An 18,963-nucleotide genomic window follows, 5' to 3' on the forward strand; every position below is an offset into this window, starting at 1 on the left:
TAAAACCAGTAACAATTTTTTGAATGATATGAAAAAGAACTTTCAGCTGTGCTGCAGACTCGGGTTTCCATGGGAGAAGCCCCCAGGCTGTGTCCACAGCAGCTCCCAGGCAACCAGTCGTCAGCAGCCAGACGGGCCTCACCTGTCCTGCCTCAGCCTGACCACCAGGGGGCGCCAGGCATCCAGACGTCCTCCGCAGTTCATCTCTATGACCGCGCCGCGGATTGGGCAACCCGGAAGTCAAGGCCCGTGGAGGGCAGTGCTTCCAGGGAAGAGCGAGGTGACCCCGGTGCCGCTGGAGTCTGAGACGGTGCAGACATGGGGGCACATCTGGCCCGGCGCTACCTGGGAGATGCATCCACGGAGCCCGACCCCCTGCGGATGCCCAGCTTCCCTCCCGACTACGGCTTTCCAGAGCGCAAGGAGCGTGGTGAGATCAGTGCGCAGGCGCGCAGGTCCAGCGGGATTCCGTGCGGCCTCGGCCCCAAGTTCGGGAGGGTGCGGGTACCGCTGGAGCAAACGCCCGGGACTAACGACACCGGGGAGCGAGGAGACGAGGCTGCCTACTGCACTTCGTCCTGGGCACAGCACGGAACCTAAGGACTCGTTACTATATCTCCATCCAGGTGTCACTCATATTTAGCTATGCACAAGAACACAAGGGAGGCTCAGACCGCATACACTGTCCTGTCCGGGGTGTGTGGTGCTGAACATAGAACCTGGGACCTCGCGCATGCTCCCCAGGTGATCTGCCACTGATCTACGCCCCAGCCCTCGTTTTTTTCTGTGTGGTAAAACCACAGGCATACGAAGCACCAGTTCTGGACAAAGTGCCAGTTTGGCACTTGAGATACCCCGGGGTAACGCTGTTTTCAGGGAACTCAAAGCCTGTTAGAGAAAGCAGTGTATTCAGGTAAATCTTGGGGGCAAAACTTGGGGTGTTGAGACAGGCAGTGGAAGTTAAAAGGAACAGTGGGCCCGACTGGAGCAGGGGTCCACGGAGGGGACACAGTCCTCACTAGTAAGGAGAGGGAGGATAAATTTGCTTTGCCTAAAGGTTGTGGTGTGGACTGGAGAAAAGGCTCAGTCAGTAAAGTGCTTGCTACTGCAAACATGCGGACTTGAGTTCCAATCCCCAGCACCCATGACACTTTTCCTGGGGAGACTGTAAACATCTACTCAGATAGGGAGCCAACAACACATCAAGTGAGGGCCCTACCAAAGTTCAACTTTGTGAACCAGTGTTTTATTGGGGTTACTTATAGGAATGAGCGAAGAGTTACTTACCAGAGCAGAAATGATTCAAAGACAGCTGCATCAAAAGCCCACCTCAGCATGGGTGACAGCTCATGAAACCTATACTACACAGCCTGCAGGCATCAGGTTGAAGTGTTTTCTAGGCAGCTCAGTTGGTCTGAGTGTGTCTAACAGTCCTCTCTGCTTGTATATGCTTGTGGTGAGGCCTGGTGAGTCTGGTCAGTTTCAGGGACTTCCTGAGCTTAACCAGCTTCAGCTTCCCTGCAGGGTGCAATGTTTTACCTTCCTTTTAACATCCTGGCCTTAAAGAGCTTCTCTCCAAGGTGTTTGGGTTTTTTTGTTGCTGGTGGGGATTTTTGTTTGGTTTTTTTTTTTTTTTTTTTTTTTTTCCCCCCCCCCCCCCGGGGCCCCCCTTTGAGACAGGGTCTCCTTGAGCCCCAGCTGGCCTGGAACTCAACTATGTAGGCCAGGCTGGCCTTGATCACAGATTCCCTGCCTTTGCCTCCCAAGTGCTGGGATTAAAGGCATGCACCACTATGCCAGCCCCAAGAGAGTTGGTGCAGCCTTTAAAGGCTCAGGTTCACAACCAAGATGGAAATGTTTTCTCTTGGAGGAAACTGCTGCACACCACCATATAAAAAGCTGGACCCAGCAGGAGTGCCAGTAATTGTTGCTGGTAATTCCACTGCGAGAGATGAAGAGGGATCCAGGAGCTTCTTGGCCATTCATTATAGCCAACTGGTGAACTCAAGCTTCTATGAAACCCTGTCACAAAGTATAACGTGGTTGAGCAATTGAGGAAGATACCTCACTTCGCCCTCTGGCCTCCGCACATATACAGAAGTCTTAGTGACTACTAGGTGGATGATGACTTGGAGACAGGGAACCCTCTAAGGGATGATGTGCAGAGGTCTGCATCTGAGTCTGTCAGGAGATGTTATAATCGTGCCAGTGTCCCAACCCCAAGGAGTCCTCCAGCCCCAACTGGACCTGCAGTCCATTTATATCCACATGAATACCCTGCTTTGCCCACAATCAGCTTTGAAAACTGACAACCCCATTCCTCTCTTGCTTCGCTAAACCAAAAACCCTGGTAAAACCTAGCCAGCTCTGCTGACCTAGTCTCCAAGTTGCTTCCTCACTGTGCCCCTTTTGTTTTTGGAGACAGAGTCAGGGTGGTCTAGAACTCATGATCCTTTTACTTCAGCCTCTGAAGTGCTGAGATCACTGGCCCCATGTGTTTGATGCTGCTGCCTTCCTTAGGAATGCATTGCTGACTTTGTCATTTTTGTTTAAGGGTTTGGGGAGTTTTGTCCATGTAGGTGGTGTGTATATGCACCTGTGTGGGGCCAGAGGTCAGCATCAGGTGTCCTCCTCAATCACTCTCCACCCTATTTTTTTGAGACAGGGTCTCATTCTGTAGCCCAGGCTACCCTGGAACCCCAAATCCCCCTACCTCAGCCCCTGAGTGTTGCCACCACACCCACCTTGATTTTTCTTTTCAAGACTGAATCTTGCTATGCAGCCCAGGCTGACATTAAACTTGAAATCTTCCTGAGTGCTGGGACTATTGGTGTGTGCCAGGTCCTAATGGGCATCTTGTGCTCAGTGGTCTCAGAACTCTTGACTTCTTTAAGCCTTCCCTTCCCACTGTTTTTCCCATCAAAGGAAAGAGTAGCTCCACCCTTCCTTGAACTCAGGCCAAAACCCAGGGAACTCAGGGATCCCGACACTTGTCTTACTGCTTCAAGGCCTTGGCACCACTTCTACCTGGAATGTTCTTCACGGTACCTACCTGGCTCACCCCTCGCCTTCCCACCCTCCCCCCCAAGCATTCCTTCCTCCACACTTTTCCTTCCTAGTCTGTACAGCTGCCAGACATTCATCCTCCGGTCTCCCTACTATATTCCTGTGGCCTGGTGGGCAGCAGTATGCCCAGGCTTGCTGCAGACCCACTGAGCTGGAGGCGGGGAGGAGCTTGGGTTGCTGCCCTGAGCTCCCAATTAGGTGGCTCTGCCTGCAAAGGGGCACCTGAGCCTGGGTGCAGAGGCATGGGGTAGAGGGACCAAGTTGGGCTCATCAGCCTAGGGGGTATAGTCAAAGGCACAGGAAAGGCCCTGTAGAGGGCTCTTGGAAAGTAGGTGATTACTGTTTGGGTTTGGAAAGCCTGGAGGTAGGAGATCTGGGTAGAGTGCAATGGTGGCTCTGTGAACCATGTCCGGGCATTAGGGGGTAGAAACCAACCGGAAGAGGTGTTTTGAGGGGCAGCAAACAAGAACCTGTGCCAGGACTCAGGTTTGCTCTGCTTAGCGGGGGACCTACTGACTTCCAGGCAGAGGATTTGATCAGTGACAGAGTCATAAACTCTGGGACCTGTGTCTTCCCAACAGGACGATTTATTTTAGAATTCAGATGGTTTTTATACATCCCAAGGAACTAGCAGTCACATACAAAGATTTAGGTACAAAGAAACAGGACATTTAGTCTGTTAGTTGGCGCCAGAAGGGTTCTTAAACTTTTATTCAAGGTTATCAATGTCCATCCGGTAATTTATTGGCCACAGTGTTTTCTTTCTTAGAGCTAAAAACATGGTGAACTTTTAGCTTTTAGCTCAGGAGTAAACCTTTAACCTGGCCTAATCTCTTAGCCAGGGATAGCTGAGTTATTTGTTCAGGACAAGGAGATGAGCTAAGGGTTGACCAAGATGCTTTCCCACAGAGCAGGGAGCCTGCACTTTTATGACCAGGCGGCTTCCCCCTGCTAGTCTGGCAGTGTTCTGCAAGACAGGGATTATCAGAGCCACTGTCTTCAGTGCCCCTCTCTTTAGCAGAGAATGCAGCCTGGACGTATAAGTTTTAGGCTCACCTCACCGTAGGGCCTGGCATCCTGGTTTCCTACAAACCTGGGCCCAAATGATAGAGAGAATGGCAGCTGGTAACAGGGAGGTGGCAGCCTTGAAAGGAAAAATGAAGTTGATCAGAACCTGTTTGTGCAGTTCTGGGGATAGAACCAAGGGCCTCACACATGCTAGGCAAGCATTCTACCACTGAGTTACACTCCAACCCTGTGTGTATTTTGTAAGACTTTTTTTTTTTTTATTATGTGTGTGATTTGTGCACTAGCATACAGGTACAGGAGGCCAGAAGGAGGTTGTCAAATCATCTGACACTGAAATTACAGGTAGTTAAGAACTATCTGATGGGTGCTGGAAACTCAGGTCCTCTAAAAGAACAAGTGCTCCTAACCACTGAGCCAACTCTCCAGCCCTTTTTTTTTTTTTTTTTTTTTTTTCCTATCTTTGTTTTGATGGGGGTGGGGAGGTAGGTCTTCCTCTAAATTGCCCAAGGCAGGTATTGAACTTGTGATCTGCTGCCTCAGCCTCCTGAGTAGCTGAGATACAGGCCTTGAGCCACCAGGTTCTCTGTGAGAACATGTTTTGATATAATGAAAAGGGCCTAGAACTAAGGTGGGGAGGGGGCAGCAGGTGGGAACTGGGGATGCAGCAAGGCTGGGGTGTGCCCACTATTTCTAACAGCCGATCAACCTGAAGGGTCAGGTTTGCCAGTGTTGGGATAGTTCAGCTCCAGGCTAATCCAGTATCTGGATGTCCAGGCCTGAGTACTTAACATGCACGCAACATGTGGTGATGTCCGGACAGCAGACTCCATTCCATGGCTATCTCAGTCACCACCTACCTGTCATAGTCTGTCAGTGCATGTTGTGGTGGTGGCAGTGACAACCCCTGGTGATGCACTCCTGAGATGGTGGTTACCACAACACTGTTGGTGCCATTGACAGCCAGGTGGCTTCCACACCAGGACTGGCACCTTTCTGTAGTAGGAAAGCCGAGGCGAAGAGGCCCTGGTGGCCAGTGCAGAGCTGAGATTCAGGTCCCACGTGGCTTACGGGGCTGGAAAAATGAGCTCTGAGCCCAAGTCCATGAGAGGGCTGTTTGGAAGGCATATCACAGGACAGAAAACAGGACAAGACAATCCACTGTGCTATTTAGGTGCCAAAGGGGACAGGAGAGAGCAGCCCTTCTTTCTCCTGTCAGGACTCGGCTCCAGATTGCTTTAGTGTAAATGAGAAAAGCCAGGCCCATGTCAGGGCATAGCTCCTATTTGTGCTGTGAGCCCACTGGGTCCACTGCAGATCCCTGAAGTCGGGTAGGGGTGGGGATTGGCCAAGGTGCTGAGCCCTGCCACTCCTCACAGTGATGGTGGCCACACAGCAGGAGATGAACGATGCCCAGCTGACCTTGGAGCAGCGTGACTACTGTGCCCACTACCTCATCCGACTGCTCAAGTGCAAGCGTGACAGCTTCCCCAACTTCCTGGCCTGCAAACATGAGCAGCATGACTGGGACTACTGCGAGCACCTAGAGTGAGCCTCCCCACCACAGGACACTGCCCCTCGCCTTAGGCCACAAGATCTTCAAGTACCCGTTGGGTGGGGGTGGGGAGAGACTGGATAGGGTTCCAGTGGGAGGCCCCACCCCTAGAAGGGCTTCCTGGTGCCTACTGGTAGCAAGGGATGGAGTCAGGTGGACAGCCATAAGCAGATCATAAACACCAGGCTTTCCCTACACCAACAATACCCAATCCTGGGTAGATGGGAGAGGCAGGAGGGCATGTCCTGTCTATGGCACTGAGACCCCTGTCTGTTCTGTTTGCAGCTATGTGAAACGGATGAAGGAGTTTGAGCGCGAGCGGCGGCTCCTCCAGAGGAAGAAACGGAGGGAAGCAAGGGAGGCCCGGGCAGCCCAAGGCCAGGGAGACGGGGAAGTGGGCCCAGAGATGGCCCTGTAGGGGGTCACTCACTAGCCTATGGACCTGTCAGTGAAATAAACGCCTCAGGGCACCTCACCCAGCCTCCTTCTACACTGCCTCGGGTGGGAATAGTGTGGTCCCCGAACACCTCAAGAATACACAGAGCCTGAGTCCAGCTGGGCAGGCAGATTTTATTGTGGGTGCTGGAGAACCACAACCACACCAGGACAGTGGGTCAGTAGGTGGAGAGCACTGCTTGACTGAGCCCATGGGGAGCTGCTCAGAGCAGGAAGGGGATGATGGGCATGCGCAGGGGTGGGTAGTCTCGGAACTCCTTCAGGTAGCTTCGGTGCTTGCCTTTAGCCCAGATAGTCATCTGGGTAAAGCCCACCAGGGAGAAGAGGGCTACTGTGGACAAAGCAGCAGTGTCAGTATGGAGGCACCTGGCCAGATGGGCAGGAAGCTCAGGAATAAGGGGCTCACCTGGTAGACACTGAGTCATGATGGCAAAACCAATCCAAGACCCCACCTGTGGACAGTACAAGCAAGGTGAAGGCATGCTGGGCTCTCCTGCTCCCCAACTGCATGCACAGGTGGCCAGCCACTGCCCCTAGTCCCTCCTTGAGTTGGTTTTCCAGTGCACAGGGATTTGAGGGGGGCGGGGGGGCGATGACATACAATGGAAGCCCCGCATCACATAGTCCCACTGGAAGGCAGGGAGGTGGCCATCTGTCCATCCTCAAACAAAGCTCCAGGACAAGGCCCAGCATCATACACACATCCTCACAGGACAGGGAGGTGGCCATCACTTTGCCCCACCAAAGCTCCAGGTTCAAATTGCAGCAGCCCCATATTTCACCTCTAATGTAGGACCCCAAAACTGAGGAAGGAGAGGAGGGCAGTCCCTCACCTCATAAGTATAGTTGGGACAGGACACCAGCAGGAACAGCCATGTGAAAGGGTTCTTGGTGGGATATGGGATCTTCCTGGTCTTGGACCCTGGCACACAGGACAGGCGTGAGATAGACCCCTCACCCAGCTCAACCAGCCCTAACCCCCACAGGCCACTCACCAGCTGGTCGCAGGTCCCGAAGAGCCATGTGGATGGAGAAGTTGCCGAGTTGGCAGATCTGTCAAGGAGGAGCAGGATCAGGCCAGAGTCCCTAGCCTTGTCCCACCTGACCACCACCCCAGTCTCCTTACCACAAAGATGGCCAGTGCCAACTTAATCTGCTGAGCTCCATAGGCTGTAGAGAGCAGGAAGAAGAGCCCCCATGAGAGGAAGGCTCATGAGGGGGGGTCAAAAAAGGTAAGGGGGGTCTGGGCCACTTACTGGGAGGCGTGTAGAGAGGGTGGTTGATGTAGTAGGCCATCCATGCAGCAAAGCCCCAGTAGTAGGTGCAGTTCTGAAAAAGAGCAAATAGGTTGGCTGCAGGGGGGGCGGGCACTACAGAGTCGGGCCAAGAGAGCAGAGGTGCTCACCTTGAAGATGTTTCGCAAGGGCATGGTTCCATGAGAGAAGCGGTGCACAAAGAGTGTCTCCAGCAGGCGCTTGACATAGTGGAATGAGTGGCAGATGCAGGCGAGACTGGTGGGAGAGCCAGTTCTGATGGGGCTGGTCCAGTAAGCCTTCAGCCCTGCTCCCTCCCACCTGCCCCTGCCAGGTCCCACTCACTGCACCACTGTGTGCCGACTGGACGTGAAGTCGTATTTGTGACCGTAGATGAAGGGGACACGGAAATAGAAGAGCAGGTAGATGAAAAGGGGCCCAGCATACTCAGTCAGGAACACCTGGCAAAGTGAAAGTATCGAGAGGCAAAGTGAATGGCCCAGTGTGGGCGAAGACAGAGGCCGGGGGTGGAGGCAGGGCTCACCGTCACCCAGCTGATCTGGGCCCCCAGGTCCCGGAAGTAGAGTGTGGCCGTAGTGCCCACAGGGAGCTTCTGCAGGACATCCTCATCCTTCAAGGACTTGCCCTCTGCAAAGAGCAGCCAGCACTCAGGGGCTGCTCTGGCCTCCCCCTTTGCCCCCAGGTTCCCAGGGAAATGGCCAGCAGACAACTGTACTCACTGGGGTCCAGGCGGAGGGACTGGCGAGCAGGGTACCACTGTGGATCTGCAGGAAGAAGGGGAGGGGTGGCAGCACTCAGCCTGCCTACCTTCCCACTGGGCCTCTCAGGGCTCCCAGGTCTCTAGGACCCCAGCTCCCCCTACCCTCTGCAAGAACAGGCAGAAGAGGGCAGGCAAGGCACAGCAAGGGTGTTCCTGCTAATGGCCACATGGGGGCGACCTGCCTGGTCAAGTCCAGAGAAGCCTGGACCAGGGCCCACAGGAACATCGCTATAGCCCCCTGAGCAAGAGGCATGCAGACCCAGGTCCCACTCAGAGGGGTGGTAGGCATGAAGAAAGTTTGCTGGGGACTTGGACTCACGGGTCTTGGTGAAGAGGTTCTTGATCTCAGCAATGGTGGCCTGAGGCTCCACCTGGGGGAAAGGGGGAGGGTCAGCCCTAAGGGGGCCCAGACCCAGGATGGGGGATGGGTGTAGGGCACAGGGGGGTCAAGATCAAGAGGGCTGACCCCAGTGGGGCAGCTCCATCTTCCTCCTCCTTTACAGACACAGGGAGGGCCCTCCCAGGCTGCCTTGGTCCCTCCCTCTGCCAGGCAGCCAGCTCCCAGCCAAATGCAGGGGCCATAGCCATTCACTCTCCTCCAGATGGAGGCAGTGCCCCTTGTGTGCCCTCTGAAGGACAAGGCGCCTGCAGAGGGCTCGACAGCTCTACAGGAGCTGGAAGAAGTGGGGACCCTGGGCCCTCAGCACAGCACCACCGGGCCACAGTCCTACCTTGTCCAGGAAGCACAGTTTCTCCCTTGTCTTGGCATCCAGAATCTCCACCTCAAAGAAAAGAACAGCTTTTTTATGCTTCTTGGCTACCTTGGGGGGCATGGGCATAGGAAGGCCATTGAGGCCCTGCTGGGCCTCCCTGGTCACCAAGTTCAGGCTGACATCCATGCCGCTGCTTGGCCCTGCTGCTTTCCCTGCCCAGGCTATGGCCTCAGCTGCCGGCCACCAACCCCCACCTCCAACCTCCCCAGTCAAAGCTGCTCTGGGCTGGGCTGGGCAGCATGATCAAATTCTGCCATGGTACTGGAAGGGAGCCTGTGTCTGCCCAGGCCCAGCCAGCTTCAATGCCAGATGTAACCTGAGTGGCACCACGGCCGGCACAGCTAAATATAAAACCATCCCGGTCCAAGTCCCCTGAAGGAGTCACACCACAATCCTCCCCTGGGGGCACACCCCAAGCCAGGCTGCCCTCAAAAATGCTTTTGAGTAGATACAGCGCCCCCCCCCCAACAGTGCCACAAGCAGGAAGATCCCTAGAAAAGGGCAGAGGTTCACAGCCAGTGGCGGGTACAGCCAGCCCAACCCCAGTCCCAGCCCCAGTGCCCAGCTCAGCTGACAGGTCACTGGGCCTGGGAAAACGCCAGCGATTTTGAGAAGCCAAGAGACAGATCATCCATTTCCCCTTCTGAGCTGTAAGGGACACTGGATTATTTCCCCTGTGCATTTGTGTTCCCAGGGAGGTGACAGATTCCAGAGTTATTGGTGCAGAGCTCCTCTAAGTGTAGAAAGGAATGAGGAGCAAGCAAGGCCCTCCACATCCCCAGTCTACCTCTCTACCCATCACTTCTCATCAGTTCCACCCACACCTGGTTCAAGGCCACCTGTATAGCAGTCTCTCAGCCCAATCAGATGCTCATGTAAGCACGAGTCCTCCAAAGCCCAGTGTACACAACCTAGGCCTGTCTGCATCTAAGGTTCCACAACCTCCAAGGAAGAAGTCCCTGGACGGGGGTCAGACAGTGATAAAGAAGGCAGAACTGGGAGGCAGGAGGAGTCCCAGGAGATCTGAAACACCTGCCCAGGCAGGCCAAGGAAGGCTGCTGGGCAATGCTGGGTACTGCCCACGCTGAAAGGCCTTGGGAACCTATGGGAGTATAACCCTCCCCATTCTGAAGGAGACAGCACAAGCCAGAAAAACTGGCCCCACATATATACTCCCAACAACAGAGGCAAAGACAGGATCTCAAGGCTTGTGCCCAACCCTAGTTTGCAGTCACTAGGTGACCCTCAGCTAGGAAACAGGTAGGTATACTATCAGTCCTGGGAGGATGCACATGGACCACCAGCATCATGCTGGCATGAGGGAAGTGACAGGTGGGGAAGCCCCATGGGGGCAACCCTGCCTGGTTAAGGCATCTCTGCACTGCAGGGCCCAGGCCTGAGTTCAAAGCAAGCCTTCCGTGCGGGCCAGTGGCACCCAGGCCTGCTTGCCCATCTATGTTCTGCCTTGCATCGTGGACATGGGACAAGACAAGGCCCAGAGATCACCTGTTGTTGATGCCAGGCTCTGCTTCACCCTGTGGCTCAGAGGAGCCAATGACTGAACTCCTATGGGGACAAAGCCAGAATGAGAGCTGCACATCAGGTTCCCACTAAGGAGGCATGAGAGGGAATGTGCACATGACGAATGCGCTGGAAGAAGTTAGTGAGGCCCTGGGTAGACACGAGGCCTCCCCTGTGGCTGTAGGTATATTAATAGTTCCTGGGCCCCATGAGCACTACCCACATGCTTGGAGCCCATGTAGACCACAGCGTCCACCAGGAGAGGAGGCCATCAAGTTCCTGCTGAACCACTCAACAGCTTAAAATACAACCAGCCCCTCTCCCCGCTGGGCCAGCTGCCGGGGAGGGCTGAAACCCTACCCTCTCCCCCAGTCCGGGCTCTGCACCAGGGACAGGAGGGAAAGCATTAACCATCAGGGCCCAGCGCAAATGCGTGGCAGCAGGACAGCCGAGAGGGGCCACACTGAGCAGCAGGTCCCAGGTCGCACGAAGAGCCACTGGAACTAGAGGTAAGCCAGGGGCCTTCCACATCCTGTCCAGGTCCACAGATCCCCATGGCCATCTTCTTCCAGAGCTCTGGAAGGCCTGGTGGAGCCATGGGTGCTCTTGTTGCAATTTCTGCCCTGTGCCTCAAGAATAATTTCAAAATCCAAAGATTAAAGCTATCTAAGTGCAGCAGGGGGAGGTAGGCTGCATGAAAGAAGTGAAACACTCAGGGTCACATGTGCTCAAAGTGCCCAGGACCAGGGCAAACAGAAAGCAGCCTGCTGGTAACCCATGGGTGGGGGTGGGGGTGGGGGGTAATAGTTACCTGCTCTGGGGATGATGAAAATACAGGAGTGGTGCTGCACAATGCTGACAGTGTACCAAATACCACTCCACTGTGCTTTTTTTTCAGGGGGGTAGACAGGGGTGATACAGGGTCTGACTCTTAGCCCCGGCTAGCTGTGAACTTCTATAGAAGCATTCCTACCTCAGCCTCCCAAGTGTGAAGAATTATAGGTATCTAGCACAGCCCACTGAACTGTGCACTTTTAAATGGCTACCAACAGTCCCATGGATTTCACTTTAAAAGCTCTGGTTTTGGGACTGGAGAGATGGCTCAGCAGTTAACTGGCTGCTTTTGCAGAGGACACGTGTTTGATGCTTAGCACCCACGTGGTGGCTAACAACCATCAATTAACTCCAATCCCAGTGGATTCAACGCCCTCTTCTGGCCTCCACAGGTATTGCATGGCATGGGTGTACTTAATATGCATGCAGGCAATACACTCATACCCATGAAATAAAATTAATTAAATATTTTAAAGCTCTGGTTTGGGGCAATCATATCCAGGACCTCTCACATGCTAAGCAAGTGCTCTACCACTGAGTCATACCCCAGCCCCAACACAGTATTTTTTCAAAGGGCAGGTAACATGCCAGTTATCCATCAAAAAAGAGAAAAAAAAAGCAAGAAGGAAAAACAGCTCCAGGAAACAGGTCTTCCTTTCTCCACTCAAAAAAGAGGGGATGGCACTGTGCATTTCTCAGACCTTGGTCCCCACTGACCTCTTCCTCCCTGCCCCACCCCCACCCTGTCCATCCTTGAGGCCAGCCTGGGTTTGAAGCCCAAGAGGCGCCCACATCTAGGGTCGGAGGGCACAGGAGGCTACTGAAAGGTGTCCCTGCCAAGGGTAGCCTGAGCCCTGAGGGCAGGCAGCGGGCTCCACCCCTGGGGAGAAAGCAGCACAGCTGAGCCAAGGGGGCAATGAGCAGGGAAGGAGCGGACCTTTACAAATGGACAGATACAGCGCCCTTGAGGAGTCACAGAACTTACAGAGTACAACCAGAGCTCCCTAGGTTAGCAGGGGGTGTAGCCCAAAAGCTGCAGGCACAATGGACAGGGTCGAGGACACAGACCAAGGCAGGAACCCTGCCTGTGTCAGGGTTCGGGCAGTGGTTTTGCGATGAGTTTCACTAGCCTGGGAAGAATTCTTACCAAGAGGCCTGAGATTCTAAGGGCCCAGCCAGGAGCAACTCATGCTAGCCCAAGACCAAGGACAGCTAAGGGCCAGGATGAAGGGCAGGCGGAAATCCACCCTGCAGGAGAGCTGGGGGCCCTGGCCTTTATAATGCTAGGCAGCAGGGTTTGGGGCCTCACTGTGTAGAACCACTTACGTGACCAAGGTCAGAGCAGTAAAGAGGCATCTGTTCTTTATTCTAAGACTCAGAAGTCTGGAGCTGTCCCTGCCTGGCGTCTGTGGAAAGTAGGGTGACAGAGGCAGAGAGGTACTCCCTTTGCTCCACACCACAGGACCCATCAATTTAAAATAGCAACCCCATCAGACTGGTGGTACAGGCCTGTGATCCCAGTACTCAGCAGGTAGAAGCAGGAGAATCAGGAATTTGAGACTAGCCTGGTCTACATAAGACCCGGTCTCAAGACAAAAAGAAAAACACTGCAGGTAGTACTCTAGTTACTGCCTAGTCCACTGCCCCTTTGCAGTAAGCCCTCCTCTGGCCTGGGTCTGGCTGTTTCCAGTACCCAAAGTGGCCCCGGGTAGAACACAGCTCAGCAGTGCCCCTAGGGAGAAAGTTAGGAGGGTCAGGCACGAGGGCCCCTCCCAGACCTCCATTCCCAGGCCGCCCTATAACCTCATTAGGAGCCCTGCCCTGCCTGTCTCTGAGGGACAAGGTCAGCTCACGGGCTCCAGGGAAATGCGGGACACCTAGGCAACAAGGGACTACATGGCAGTGGGACAGGAAGCGATCAAAGTGGCAGCCAGTAGAGGATGCAATACTCACCACTGCCCCCTTATGTCCACCACTGGAAGAGCACCCATTGCAACCAGCCCAGACAGTCCTACCACCCATTGCCAAGGAGACAACTGATGCAAGGTGGAATCAAAATAAAGCCCTAGCTCCAACTCTTGTCACCATGAGACCTCAGAAAGCCATCACCTTGCCTGCTTCCCTTGCCAGGGCTCAGACACTGCTCTAAGTGCAGGAACACAGTAGTAAACACCACCAAACCTTTCTCTGAATTCTAGCCTGTCAAGGGATCCGGGAGCAGGGGGCAGGGACAGACAACAGCAGCTTGTATTGTCGCCAAGAGTTAATAAAAACCAGGAAAGTACACAGAGGGACAGAGTGGCAATTGGGCATGGTGGCACATACCAGTAATCTTAGCCCTCGGGAGGCAAAGGCAGGAGGATCATCCAAAGTTCAAGGCCAGCCAGGTCTACATAGTTCCATGCTGGTCAAAACTATATAGGAAGACCCTATCTCAAAGCTAGAAATTGATAGATTAGATAGATGATTGATAGATAGATAGATAGATAGATAGATATCACCTTCAGGTTATGAAAATGGCATGCTCACTGTTAGGATAAAATGGCACCCAGGGGGAAGGTTCTTTCTAGTTTGGGTGACATATTCCTTTAATCTAAGCATACAGGAGGCAGAGGCAGGCAGATCTTTGTGAGACTGAGGCCAGCCTAGTCTATAGAGTGCGTTCCAGACCAAATGAGGATATAGGGAGATGTGATCTATATAGACTAGATAGATGATAGATGATAGATAGAGAGATAGAGATAGAGATAGAGATAGAGATAGAGATAGAGATAGATAGATAGATAGATAGATAGATAGATAGATAGACAGACAGACAGACAGATAGATAGATAGATGACAGATGATGATGAGACAGACAGACAGATAAACAGAAGATGGATGGATGGATGGATGGATGGATGGATGGATGGATGGATGGACAGAGAGTGAGCATGCATCCAGGAAAGACCTCCCTGAGAAGTGTCTAAACAAAAGATCCCCAGAGGGAAGGACCCAGCCATTCATATATCTGAGGAAGAACATTTTAGGTAATAGTCTTGAGGTTGTCCTGGATCCAGCAAGCCTGAGGAGCCAGGAGACCAATGTGGCCAGAGCAGAGCAAGAGAGAGAATGGGATAGGGCAAACCCAGGCTGTATAAGGGCTGTGGCCCATGGTTAAGACCTTGGCTTTTACCTGGGCTTAGGTGGGAGTCAGATGGTATTTCAGCAGAGGAAGGATATGGTTTCATCAGGTGTTCATAGTGCCAGTGCTGGCAGAACAGACTGGGGAGGTAAGGCAGGAGCTGGGAGACCAAGGTAAGGGGAGGGAAGATGAAAAGTGGTGAAATTCTGGACAGAGATGGAAACAACAGACCAAGGACCTGAAAGGAGGGGTGAAGGAGCAGGAGTCCAAGGCCCACTGAAACCAGAAGGAAGGAGTAGCCCTGCCAAAGCCAGGCTGGACCAGTAGCATCTGCAATGCCACATGGCACAAGGAGGTGCCTCAAGCCCCAAGTCCCTCCTCCCAAAGGTGCTAGCCCTGTTGCTCCCAGGCCCTTCGCCTATAAACAAGACCACATCAGTAGAGTCCACATCACAGGCTAGATTGGTGCCTCTAACCAGTCTTCCAGGCTGCTCTGGTTCACACCTAACTTCTGGGTATCCAATGATGGAAACTGCCCAGTGGCTCTTGGTGGGGACAGAGGCCAATAGTTACCATGTGGCCCAAACACAATAGCTTCCCAGGTATCTCTCCTTTCATGTCCCAAGTGGCCTGAGGAAGCAGAACTGTAGGCTCTATATCCAAGACAAGGAAGTGAGGTCCACAGGCTGAAAAGAACACCAGGTCACCTGGAAGTGAATGCCTGAGCCAGGACGTCTGCATGCACAAGTTCAAGGCCGGCCACAAGTTCACAGTGATGCAGAGAACAAGACCCAGCTCCAGCAGGCTCTTGGTCCTTGTATAGGTCCCCACTGGGCCCCAATACCTACAAGGGGCTGGAGCAGTGTGCCCTCTGGTGGGGCCCGTCTGAGGATACAAGCCCTGCTCACTGCTATCAGAGACCCCAGGTAAAAATTCAAAGGACCGCTGTTCCAAGATCTCAACAGGAATGAGGGCTGGTGCTATCTTCTTGAGGACCTACAAAGCCCAGAGGGCAGGGATATGGCTCGAATGCTGGCCTAAGCACAGTGCAAGCTGCTCACTGATTACAGACACACAGTTTGCCCACATTCACTCAAGACTCCAGGTCAGCATTTTCAGCCCCCATTCCCTTCTAGTTTCCAGAAATATCAAGTCAACCTGCTAATGCCATATGGCTAAGAAGGACTCTGCCTCAGCTGCCAGAAAGCCACCATAGGCCACACCTGGTCAGGCAGAAATACCTGCTTCCACAGTGGCCTCAGCTTCTGGCTTCATTTCTCCAGTGTCTCAGGGGCAGGGAACAGGAATTACACCAGCAAGCCTCCTGAAGGTGTCATAGTAAGAATATACGTCACCCAGGGCAGGAACAGCACAGACACCTGCACATGGTCTGTGACCAAGCTGCTTTGTCTCCAGTCCCTACTGCAACATGACAAGAGCAATGGTTAGAATGCCATGTCCACAGGCTCTGAACCAGAACTGGCACCAGGTGCAGAGGCTACAGAAGCTTGGGCCCAAGCAGCCAGCCAGCATCTAGCCTTAGGGGATACTCATCAGATGCTCAGACTCCCAGGTAGGTCAAGGCAACCACCCAAGACAGAATGTTGCCTGGCCTACTTACTCACAGGGCCCACAGTCCATGCATCTGAGTGTTTACAGGCTACAGAGTATAGGCCCCTGTAATCCCCAAGACAACTGCCAGCATCCTTCATTTGAATGTACCACAGTCAAGACTCATCTATAAATACTACCTTGCAGTAGGGACCGGAGACAAGGCAGCCTGGTCACAGCTCGGGTGCAGATGGCCAGTGTCTGCGCCATTCCTGCTCTGAGTGACGTGTGTTCCCATTATAGCACCTCAAGGAGGCTTGCTGATATAAGGCCTGCTCCCCTGCTCCTGGGACACCTTGGAGAAATGGTGGTACATGCCTGTAATCCCAGAACATACACCTGCACAGGACATGTGAACATTGCTGTGGAGTAGAGCGCTAAGCCTCTCCCCAGGATCTTCACTGATGTAGTTCACCTTTGCCTCAATATAGGGCCCTGCAGCTAAGAATCCCTTGAGGGTGGCTCAGAAGACCAGGGTTGGAAAGGAGGTCCCTCCTCAAGGCAAGGAGCCAGAGTCAGAAACAGCCAGTACTGTCCAGCCAGTGAGGCCATGCCTGCAGCAACCACAGTATGATGCTGCCTTCCCTGATGAGCAGCTTTGAATACTATGAGGGAAAGGGAGAAGCCTCCAAAGCAAGACTAAAGCTGGAGCTCTGGCATTTAACGCCAGCCTTGGCAAAACAATGAGACCCTGACACAAAAAAGCAAACTGCGGCTGGGGGGAGTAACTTAGTTGGTAGAATGTTTGTCTGGCATGCAGGAAGCCCTGGGTTCCATCCTTAACACAAGTCAGGCATGATGGTACACACAGATAATACCAGCACTGGGGAGGTACAGGGAGGAAGGTCATAAATTCAAAGTCATCTTCACCTGTATAGGAAGTTCAAGGCCAGCCTGTGCTAAGTGAGACTCTTGTCTTTTTGGGAAAAAAAAAAAATAAATAAATAAAGATATACACATATAATTGTAAACAAAATGTCAGTAGGCAGAGGTTAGGATCACTGGCTATTCTTGCGGAGGGCCCGGGTTCAAATCCCAGTACCCACATGTCGGCTAACAACCATCCATAACTCCAGTTCCAGGGGATCCAACACGGGTGCACTTACATGCATCCAGGCATAAAACTCGTACACATAAAATAAAAATAAAATAAAAGGGAAAGGAAAGGCTGAAGCTGGGCTGGAGAGATGGCTGAGCAGGTAAAGGTACTTGCCACCGACTTTGATGACCTGAGTCCCATGTCCAAGACTTAGGTGGTGGAAGCAGAGAACAAATTTCTGCAAACTGTTTTCTAATCTCCACATGTACGGCACAGCACATGCATACACACTTTTTCTTTTTTTTTTTTCTTTTTTTTTTTTTTTTTTTTTTTTTTTTTTTTTTTTGGTGTTTTGAGACAGGGTCTCCCTGTAGTCTCAGCTGGCCTAGAACTTGCTATGTAGACCAGGCTGGCCTCAAACTCAGAGATCCACCTGCCTCTGCCTCCCAAGTGCCAGGATTAAAGGCGTGCGCCACCACGCCCAGCTTCATACAAATTTTTTTTTTTCAAGCTGCTTTAAAGCCTGGTATGGTGGTGTACACATTTAATCCCAGCAGAAGAAATCAGAAGCAAGTGGCTCTCTGTGAGTTTGAGGCCAGCCTTGTCTACAGAGTGAGTTCTAGGCCAGCCAGGGCTACATAATGGGACCCTGTCTCAAACAAAACAAAAGTTCTGGGGTGTGGGTCAAATGGTAAAGCATCCAACTAGCATATGCAAGACTCTGGGTTCCACCCTAGCATGGGGTTCGGGATGTGAATGGAAACAGGACAGGGGACAGGACACATACAAGATCCAATTATCCAAAAGGCACCTGACCCCACTCACACCCTGACTTCAGTACAGTTCAACTTGAGGGGCCAGTCTCTACTTCCAAATACACCCAAATCATATACCTGCCCAAAGCATTCAGATACTGTAGTGGAGCAAGCAGAGGGCTGAGCCTCTCTTCTTAGCCCCAGAACCCTGTGCACCTACCTCTACTGCCCCAGTCTGGTACAGTGAGGCCATATGCAGGACACAATGTCTGTCACCTCCTGAAACGCCAGAGGAGTAGGGTAAAGCAATAGTTCCTGCATGTTTTCCAGAAGGGAAAGGACACCACCAGCCTGGGAAAGATGGGGGTGTCTCCAACACTAGGTAGAGTCATCCAAATGGCATCCAGAGCTTCTCAACTCCCAGGGAAAGGGCTGAGGCCTGAACTAGTGGGAGAGCACTTGTTTAGCATGCTCAAGGAAGGCCCTGAGCTCAATGCCTAGCACTTCAAAAAGGAAAGCTCCTTTGTAGAGCCAGATGGAGCAGCCATCCTCCAAAAGCCCTTATTGTATGCCAGCCTACCCAGTAGGGCCTTGGCCAAGCCCAGTCACCCCCTGCCCCCTTTTCCCTCAAGGGCATGGCCAGACAGCATGTGCACCTGCCCCACTGGTCTCACAAAAGCTGCTGGAGCAGCAGTTTCTCCATTTCACAGACAAGAAGCTGAGGCTAGGAAGCACAGGTCTCCAACCCCAGGACTCACACTGGATCTCAGGACCTTGTCTGCTTTTGTTCCTTAATAAGGACTTCTTCATTCTGGGAGCTTCAGCCTGGGAACCCTCTGCCTTCCCCCAGGACTGTACTTGCTGCCCTCTTGCAACTGCTGACCTCACATGGGCCTCTCTCCATCTCTAAGCAGGAAGGAACCGGTAAGCCACAAAGTTTGAAGAAGCCAGAGACCCTGAGCCTATGAAGATGCACTGACCAGAGGAGTTCACCAGCCAGGACCCACTTGGAGCCTTGTTCCGCCTTGGGACAGTAGGCCAGTCCACCCCATGAGCTCAGCTAGCTAACCAGCCTGCTCTGGAATCCACACCCACAATTCATCCTTAACATAAGGTGAGTCTCCTTTACTGACAATCCCCTTTTGCAGATTTAAAAAAAAAAAAAAAAA

At 52.9% G+C, this 18,963-nt stretch overlaps 2 protein-coding genes across 3 annotated transcripts in view; one reads left to right on the forward strand and one right to left on the reverse strand.

Annotated features, from left to right (window-relative positions):
- Positions 1 to 235: 235 nt before the first annotated feature.
- Ndufb7 (NADH:ubiquinone oxidoreductase subunit B7) lies at positions 236 to 6,127 on the forward strand. Its single transcript, XM_008855392.3, has 3 exons — positions 236 to 430; positions 5,472 to 5,640; positions 5,933 to 6,127. Exons 1-3 carry the CDS (start codon positions 319 to 321, stop codon positions 6,063 to 6,065), a joined length of 414 nt encoding a protein of 137 aa, XP_008853614.1. The 5' UTR covers positions 236 to 318; the 3' UTR covers positions 6,066 to 6,127.
- A 70-nt stretch (positions 6,128 to 6,197) lies between these two features.
- Tecr (trans-2,3-enoyl-CoA reductase) overlaps positions 6,198 to 18,963 on the reverse strand; it is a 37,180-nt gene continuing 24,414 nt past the window's right edge. The window contains exons 2-13 of one of the 2 annotated variants that reach the window (XM_008855394.3): positions 8,869 to 8,919; positions 8,457 to 8,508; positions 8,097 to 8,141; positions 7,901 to 8,004; positions 7,702 to 7,817; positions 7,509 to 7,614; positions 7,360 to 7,432; positions 7,230 to 7,273; positions 7,099 to 7,156; positions 6,937 to 7,025; positions 6,510 to 6,555; positions 6,198 to 6,431 (exon numbers count right to left, since the gene is read on the reverse strand). In XM_008855394.3, coding sequence (XP_008853616.1) covers positions 6,307 to 6,431; positions 6,510 to 6,555; positions 6,937 to 7,025; positions 7,099 to 7,156; positions 7,230 to 7,273; positions 7,360 to 7,432; positions 7,509 to 7,614; positions 7,702 to 7,817; positions 7,901 to 8,004; positions 8,097 to 8,141; positions 8,457 to 8,508; positions 8,869 to 8,919 — 909 coding nt within the window. In that variant the 3' untranslated portion in view covers positions 6,198 to 6,306. Of the gene's footprint in view, positions 6,435 to 6,509; positions 6,556 to 6,936; positions 7,026 to 7,098; positions 7,157 to 7,229; positions 7,274 to 7,359; positions 7,433 to 7,508; positions 7,615 to 7,701; positions 7,818 to 7,900; positions 8,005 to 8,096; positions 8,142 to 8,456; positions 8,509 to 8,868; positions 8,920 to 18,963 lie in introns of both variants that reach the window. The other variant, XM_008855393.3, reaches the window with a different exon arrangement.

The sequence above is a fragment of the Nannospalax galili genome, unplaced genomic scaffold (genome assembly GCF_000622305.1).
Source record: "Nannospalax galili isolate Female #2095 unplaced genomic scaffold, S.galili_v1.0 scaffold47, whole genome shotgun sequence".
Classification (NCBI taxonomy): domain Eukaryota; kingdom Metazoa; phylum Chordata; class Mammalia; order Rodentia; family Spalacidae; genus Nannospalax; species Nannospalax galili.